Source organism: Euphorbia lathyris, chromosome 8 (assembly GCF_963576675.1).
Source record: "Euphorbia lathyris chromosome 8, ddEupLath1.1, whole genome shotgun sequence".
NCBI lineage: Eukaryota > Viridiplantae > Streptophyta > Magnoliopsida > Malpighiales > Euphorbiaceae > Euphorbia > Euphorbia lathyris.
This window is the reverse complement of record NC_088917.1, coordinates 75,485,194-75,493,258: the sequence shown is the minus strand read 5'-3', so window position 1 is coordinate 75,493,258 and position 8,065 is coordinate 75,485,194. Positions and strand designations below refer to the sequence as shown.

Here is an 8,065-nt window from a genome sequence, read left to right as displayed (position 1 = left end):
AAATCATCAATTGAATCTTCATCCTATCCTAAAATCAGAAACTGTGACTATTTGATATAGAATGTAATAATCTTTGTGTTGGTTTAAAATGAATTTGAAGAAGAGGTTCAAAAACTATTCAACCGAATGATTTTTGATGAGGCCTCAATTGATATTTTTTGTTTAAAATGAGGACTCAATTGATAGTTTTTGGTTAGTTCAGGAATCTTATTGATGATTTTAATAGTTTAAGATCTTAATTGACTTTGAAACCTTAGTTTAGAGATCCAAATGGCTATTATACCTTTTAAACTTTTATATTAGTAAATGAAAAAAATCTTTATATTAGTAAATGACAAATTCTAGAGATTTTCATATCCTGATTTTAAAATTCAAAATTCAAAATCCATACCAAAAAAGTAATATCAAAGTTAACAGGAGGCTATGAATGTAAATTACCCTAAACTAAACCTATATGTAAGGTTAATGTTTTCTCATTTTTAACTTATTTAACCTTACACCAAATTGGTCCTTTATTCTTTGGAGGACATTTTTGGACTAACAAACAATGGTTCCTGAGTGACTTACCATAAACTCAGAAATATAGATCATTAAACTTATACAACTGAAAGAAAACAGCAGTTTTTTCGACTCGGTTTTTGTTTACTGCGGTGAATGGTGCTAGCTAGCTGCACGAAAGTTATCGCCTACTGGGAGCTGACTCCCGCTGAGCATGGAAGAAGACGACAGCAGCTGGCAGCCCCAAGTCCAAATCAGCAGCCAACAGGCGAGTACTGAAATTCTTTCGTGATTGTGGCACGTTGACCAGTCCCAATGGTTCCTTCTGCTGGAAAAGCACGAATACGAAGCGATGAACACCGATTCTCGGACAAGGACTTTCATAGGGTGTGATCTCTTTCCCTGTAAATATATTAATCATACTTAGAAAAAATAATTTCACTAGGAAAAATATTTTCTGTAATAAAAAGGCGGCCCGGTGCACTATACGTCCCCGCTGAGTTCAGGCTTTCACCTTTAGAAATGTCTGAACCACCTGGTATATCTGTCACATACCTGAAATCGCGACATTTTCAAACCAATCAACTAAAAAATAATGAGGAAAATAATTTTGTAACGACTGCGATATATTTTTATTTGCTTACCAATGAAGCCATTCTCGCATGGTAGGCGCACAAGGGCTTGGCGCATCAGGATCAACCATCACCTGCATGAATCATCATCATTAAATTTTAAACTCTACCGTCTAATTCACAAACTTCAATATTCGATGAGTAGCAGATATATATATGAATCTGTTAATCATAACCTATGTTGCATAGAAACTCTTCTTAATAGCGTTTCCGCGTGTCATGTCTGTTTCCGTTTCCATTACCGTTTCCTAGCTAAATTTTATTAGGAATAACGTTTCCACGTGTCCGTTTCCGTTTCAGTGCAACATAGATCATAACAAATAGCTCTACAAATTGACTAGATTTTAACTTGCGTAAAAGAACAGATCGAAAAAAAAAAGGTTTAATGAAGGAGAAGCTGATGAAAAACATAAAGATAAATACACCACACCGCACCACATCACACGACAAAGAATTAGATTGACAAACTGTTTACAATAATAAGAAGAAAAGAATCTTATATAAATTTCATCATCCATATATGGTAATAAGCATATTTCGATACAAAAACGACTTGCATGCATACAAAACCACCAGCACAGATACAAATTGACAGCTATAAAAAAGAAAAGTAACTAACCAGAGTGTACAGATAATCAGGACGGCCCGTAAATTTGATTTTCGGGGGGTCTACAACCATGGATGGCTTGATGTCACACCCGTTCCTAACATGCTTAGGTCCATAACACAGCGACATAGTAACAATAGGGGTGAACTTGTCAACCACATCGCCTATAATACGACCAAGAATATGAGGCTCAACTGAGGCAGCCATGGATAACAGAGTAAAAGAAGAGATTGTGAGAGGCAGAAGCAATGAAATTGCTGGGTTTATATACAAGAAAAAATGTAATTTGCTCTGACATGGCTGTAACATCTCAGCCATGCACTGGTTATTATAAAGTTAATAAGCAGAGACAGCAATGCAGGAGGATACCTTTGAAGATAATAAAACCAATAAATTTTTGTTTCTTTTCAAAAGTTGCTTAATCCAGTAGATTTTTGTTTCTTAATTTGAAAAGTTGCTTAATCATAGCTCTTGAATGCAATATTTAGACTGAAACTTTATCCAGACAAGCAATTCCTGCAGCCCATAGCAAAATTCTGAAACTACATTTATAACAGAATTGCCATGTTCATTGCACGGACACAGAAACGGAAACCCTAAAAAATAGCTAGGAAATGTATACAAAATGCGGAAACGCTATTGAAGAAGAGTTTCCATGCAACATAGATGCAAAGTTGATTGGGTTCAATTTTTTTATGAATTTGACATGTGTGTATTTCTAGTTCTAAACATTTTAGTAACGACAATAACTCTTAAGAATTAATCCGTTAGCAGCATGCATTGGAAACTAAGGGATTCAGATGTTGAGGTAGCACTGATTAGATTATTGAGGAGGTGAAAAATAAAGAAATCAATTAAAATAAAATAAACAATTGACAAGCAAATTCTCTACTTTATTTTCTTTACAAATAATGTAGAATCTAATCATATCATCAGGCCATTATTATACATACACCTACACGGATAATTATTTTTTGACAACAGACAAAGATGGGCTACCGGCAGCATTGGAAATACTAATACAACAACAAAGCCTTAGTCCCGAAATGATTCGGGATCGGCTAACGTGACCATATATTTTGGTTCATGTCATAAGATGTGGCTAAGATTCACGCTGGCCACCACAAACCTACCGCAACCCTTCTCCTTTGTCCGGACTTGGGACCGGCTGTAAGTGGCAAATTTAATCTTCGAGCTACCATATTCTCAATCAAATTTAATCTACAATTCATCAATTAATATTTAAACGATCAAATTTTCAATCAATCGATACTATCACAACTAAAGAGACATCATTCATCAATTAATATTTTCAATTTCAACACTAATTTATCAAAATTTCAATCAATCAAAATTATCACAGAACTAAATTAAATTAAGTATTCAATTCATCAATTTAATCAATTGTACAATTCCTGAAATTAGTTTTAACTTATGTCTCGAGCTATTTAGTCAAAAAGGTTACCTTTGTATCTGTCTCTGCTCATTAGAAGATTCTTGAAATTTAACATCTTGTTGAAGAAAGGAGTATATGCAATTGCAGATCTGCGCAATTGAACCCAAACAATTCCTGAAAAAATGAAAATAAGAATACTTAAGAGAGTCAAGTTTTCTACTCGGTGGAACATTATATAAACAATGAGAAATTTAGGCGAAAAAACACAGGCCAGAACAGAACGAGTGGCTAAAAAGTCGTAGAGATGGAGCAGAAACGGATGAAAGGCGGAAAAAGAAGTAATATAAAAAAACCCTTAATCTATGGTAAATAGGTCCAAATGCAATAGTAATACGTATTTATGTGAATTATCAGACTTTATAAACGAGAGAAAACTTACTGCTTCAGGCGTTCACTGTGTATGTCAATTTTAAGCTGCAATATAACCGGAAAAGTGTTACCGAATAGTTGAAAACAGTGAAGGGGTTTCTTTGTTTTCAAGAAGCAAGCTTAGTTTTATTTTAACTGAAAGATGAGAGAATTAGAGCAAGCTTTAACTTCAGATGACAAAAGGAACAGAACAAGTTCTTACTCGTTTACAATTTGTTCTAATCACATAACTGCTAAGTCCTCGAAGAGTCATGTTCCACTTCTTTCTGCATCAAAATATAAGAACATCACAAAATCAGGACCAGAACGGCAGCAAATCAGCAAACTGAGATCACAAGCCATATAACATTACAAATTTCTCCATCAGCACTTTGATTACTCAAGGAAGCGAATGAGCAACCGAAACTCAGCAATTTAGTCATCAGGATATATAATTTAGGAATCATGTACATTACAAATTAAAAACGGATTTAGACAAAATTACAGAGGTTGGGCGAAACAGTCAATCAACGCAAAGTTTTCAATGTAGAACATAACTTCATAACTTCTGATTTATTTTAATTTTTTTCAATTCCATATAAATGCCTGTGCATGAGCTTGTGATAATGCCTTAAACAGGTTTGAGTTTCTGAACTAAATTCCCATATGAAAGACAGAGGGGAAAGGTTTAGGGTTTCAAGAATCCTATTAATCTAGTCAACATGCATAAATCTCAGCATACAACCAGACCAGCTCAATTGAATCAAAACTTATTTAGATTGAGAATCAGGAAAATCAAAGAAGAAGAAGCAGCAAACATCAGAGAACAATAACAAACCTATCATTATGAATTACGCAAAATACATATATCGCAATGAAGAGAAGAAGATGGATACTGGTTACCTGAAGGTTTGGAGCCGCAACGCAACTCTGAAATCTATGATCAGATTAATTCCAATCGACAAACACACGATCAGATTAAACTATATTCAACACTGAAATAGAATGTTTTTTTCTTGCTTCAGTCGGCTTCAGATCGTTTATCTTTTTACCTGATAAAATAGTCAGTTCTCGTATTAGTATTGACACGTATAAGTTCGTTAGTTTTAAAGTGTTTTGTATTTTACCTGTATTTTAATTTTGGCATTTGTAAATTAGAATTATGTACTTTTCTCAAATAAATAAATAAATAAATAAATCAGAATTATGTATTCCTGTAAATTCTATACATTAATGTTAAATTATAGATTTAACAAATATTAACAGTTAGAATTAAATAAATTAATTAATTAGAATAAAGAAAAATAAAATAAAAAGTGGAATTTTAGGTAATTTTTTTTTAGCAAAAAACATCATTAGCCCCTGGTCATTTTGTTTGGTTCATTAAACCCTTTATCTTTTATTTGGATACATTAAGCTGCTCATCATTTATTTTTAGTCTCATTAAGCATTTGATGACCAAAAAAAATAATTTTGAATATAAAATTCGGTTAACAGGTTGTTATTCATTGTAACTGCATTCGATTTTTTTATTTTTTCACTGTTTGAAAGCAGTTTTGGATGTATAATGTGGCTGTAGAAAAACTGTAGAAACCTTAATTCAAAATGTAAAAAAATATATTTTTTAATAATTTTAAATACAGATAAAGTTAATAACGTGTTTTTAACAGAATTAGATGTTCATAACTTACTAATTTGGTCATCAATGGTTTAATGAGACCAAAAATAAATGATCATGAGCTTAATATATCCAAATAAAAGATGAAGGACTCAATGAATCAAAAAATAAAAGATCAGGGGTCTAATAATATTTTTTACCATTTTTTTATCAAGTAACTAAATAAATCTAATATAAACTTTAAGAAAAGGGAGTTATAAACCATAAAAAAAAAAAAAAAGCATTGAGTTAACCATAAAAAGACCGAGAGAAGGTCTGCCTTCTCTCTAGGATTTACATATCCTTCCCTCAACTCTTACCACCGAACGAGCGAGCGCGCGCGTGTGGTATATTTGCTAAAAACCACTTAACACAATTTAAAGGCTTCTAAAGCCCAATTCTATATACCCACTCAAGGGTTATAAGTTTCCCATGTGGGATTGTAAAAGTGTTCTTGAGAGCAAAGTGGTTAAAGACAAATATACCCCACACTTTCAAAGCCATTTTTCATTCAACATAACAAAGCCATTTTCTAACAATTGCATCTGGTGGCTAAAATCTTTATTTTTGTAACTTTTTCTGTTTTAGCAAGGGCAGAAACGGTAGATCTTATTCGTAGATCACTGGAAATACGTGGTTGCAAAAAAAAGGACTTAGATCCGAAGGTTCAGAATGGTTCAAATATTGAAAATTGGTCTACATTTGCTTTACGGCGAATTTGGAGCTATGATAAATATATGTTTCAACTGTTCTTTATGTTCGATGTGTCTTTGATGGCCCTTTTTGCTTTTAATAGTCATTTTCTTGCCCTTGTGGACTATGTATTAGACTTAGCCTATATGTATGTGAGGTTTTATGTCTTACTGGTCTCATCTTGTACTTGCAATTTTACTACTTAATGAAATATTAGTATTACTATAAAAAAACAATCTAAACGTGTTACCAGAGGTCGAACTATACGTTTAACTTGGGTTTACTATTATCTGCTCGAGTTGCTAAGGCTTTCCTATGCTTGAAGACCGACATGTCTTTATATTGTTTTAATGCTCAAGATGTTCGGCTGTTTTGTCTTTGGTATATAGACGATATCTTTGTCACAAGGAGGTGTGACACGATTGTGGGACGTTTGTTCCGGAAACTTGAATCTCGTTTTTCCATTTGTGATCTTGGAGAACTTTTGTACCTCCTTAGCTTGGAAGCCACTTGACTCCAACTTCTCTTCACTTGAATCAAAGAAAATACATAACTTGTTACAAAGGTAAAAAAATGGCAGAATCTTCAGGCACATCCACCAAGCTCAATGTTACTAATGACCAGTGGCGAATACATGATTACTCGATTGGGGGACCGATTTTACACGTGCATTTGCAAAAAAAAAAAAAAGGCTAAATCGAACTTGCTCTATTTATTTTTATTTTTTTATATATGCGTGTTATAATTTGAGTGGTCAAGAACCAATTTTTAAGTATTAATGTACAACTTCTCAAAATTAAGCTAGATTTTATATAAGATTGCTAACATGTAAAAAAATTGGATTTAGGGAGGGCTGAACAGGTAAAAAAATTAAAAATTTTGATTTGAGAGGGCCTACCAGACAAAACAATAATAATAAATTTGATTTAAAGATGGCCTAACCGACTGATGGGTGTCGAATCCACCAAAAATAATTAATACTTTACTTGACCGAATTATGGATTTGTAACAAGGGTAAGCAAAAGTCGAACCCAATGGAATATTACTGACTCAAAACAATAATGACTTGATAAATAAACAAAGTAAATAAACAGAAGGTTTTGATTTGTGAGATTTAACCAATTGAGAATTTCAAATAAAATAAAATTAACAAGAGTAAATACGATTTGTAAACAACGTTTTGGAGAAATCCGATCAAGGGGGTTCGCAGGTAGGTAATTCACTCAGTATCGATCACAGACAGATAAAATAGACTCTTATACACATACCGGATCGGTTTGGAGTATTCTTCCTTAATATTAAACTGGTCAAGCACGCACGTATAACCAGTTCCTAATCAATAAATAATCATGCCTTAGCGGTCAAGATTTAATCTATTGACAGCCTGATGAATTAGAAAAACCCGACCTTAGCCAACCGACACTCAGCGTAGACGATTCAGAAACTAAATTACTTGTTCATTCGACTCAAACAAACCTAATTAATTTTGTATTAATGTCACATGAAAGACAATCTCAAGTTGTCAAATCTGAATCTATTCTTTCAAATACAAAACTAACTCAATTTATATTATCGATTGCTTCTATGATTGGTTCATTTAGGTAAAACTCCAACTTTACCAATTCAGTCGTATGACAATCCAATTCAAAGAACGACCTGCAGTTATCATTCGAAGATTGAATAATCAATCGAGAATAAATCCCTAAATGCAATGAACAAATAAACGGTAGATTAATAAGAATAATTAAAGCACAACAATCTCACGATAATGAAGAAAAACCTCCTTTGGATTAACCCTTAACCGAATATAGAAGTTTAGCTACGAATAGCCATGGAAGAACACATGTTTCTGTTTCAAAAAGAGAACAAAAATGATACTGAAAAAATAAAGCCTAAAAAGAACCTCTTTTAAGAACGTAAATTATGCTTTTTTATAGAGAAAAGCCTCTCCTAAAAATTAGCTAACCAAATAATCTTTTTCCTAATCACAAATCTTTTCTAATCTGTCATATCTCCTAATTTCGTGCATGCTTAGTCATTCCCAACTGTCCAGGTTCATTCTTGATAGAATAAGGGAGAGTCCTGATCAATTCTGGAATCTGCAATTCCCGAAATCCTTAGTCTTGGGCAAGACTAACTCCATTTTCGTTTCAGCTCCTCTGAATCAGCTCCAA

At 33.1% G+C, this 8,065-nt stretch overlaps 1 protein-coding gene across 3 annotated transcripts; it reads right to left on the bottom strand.

Moving 5' to 3' along the window:
- Nucleotides 1–362: 362 nt before the first annotated feature.
- LOC136204252 (protein MOTHER of FT and TFL1-like) lies at nt 363–4,606 on the bottom strand. Of its 3 annotated transcripts, none has more exons than XM_065995475.1 (8): nt 4,445–4,606; nt 3,765–3,828; nt 3,573–3,607; nt 3,203–3,307; nt 1,750–2,958; nt 1,143–1,204; nt 1,013–1,053; nt 363–900 (listed from the first exon to the last, which is right to left on the bottom strand). In XM_065995475.1, exons 5-8 carry the CDS (start codon nt 2,053–2,055, stop codon nt 680–682), a joined length of 630 nt encoding a protein of 209 aa, XP_065851547.1. In that variant the 5' UTR covers nt 2,056–2,958; nt 3,203–3,307; nt 3,573–3,607; nt 3,765–3,828; nt 4,445–4,606; the 3' UTR covers nt 363–679. The 3 variants fall into 3 exon arrangements, with proteins under 3 accessions (XP_065851547.1, XP_065851548.1, XP_065851549.1); XM_065995476.1 differs by having other exon boundaries at nt 1,750–1,931; XM_065995477.1 differs by having other exon boundaries at nt 1,750–1,901.
- Between the last annotated feature and the right edge of the window lie 3,459 nt (nt 4,607–8,065).

Coding starts and splice junctions, on each gene's coding strand:
- LOC136204252 (XM_065995475.1), bottom strand. CDS start 2,055: ATGGCTGAGATGTTACAGCCATGTCAGAGCAAATTACATTTTTTCTTG. Junction 1,205..1,749: donor CTGATTATCTGTACACTCTG/GTTAGTTACTTT, acceptor TGATTCATGCAG/GTGATGGTTGATCCTGATGC. Junction 1,054..1,142: donor ATGCGAGAATGGCTTCATTG/GTAAGCAAATAA, acceptor TCGCGATTTCAG/GTATGTGACAGATATACCAG.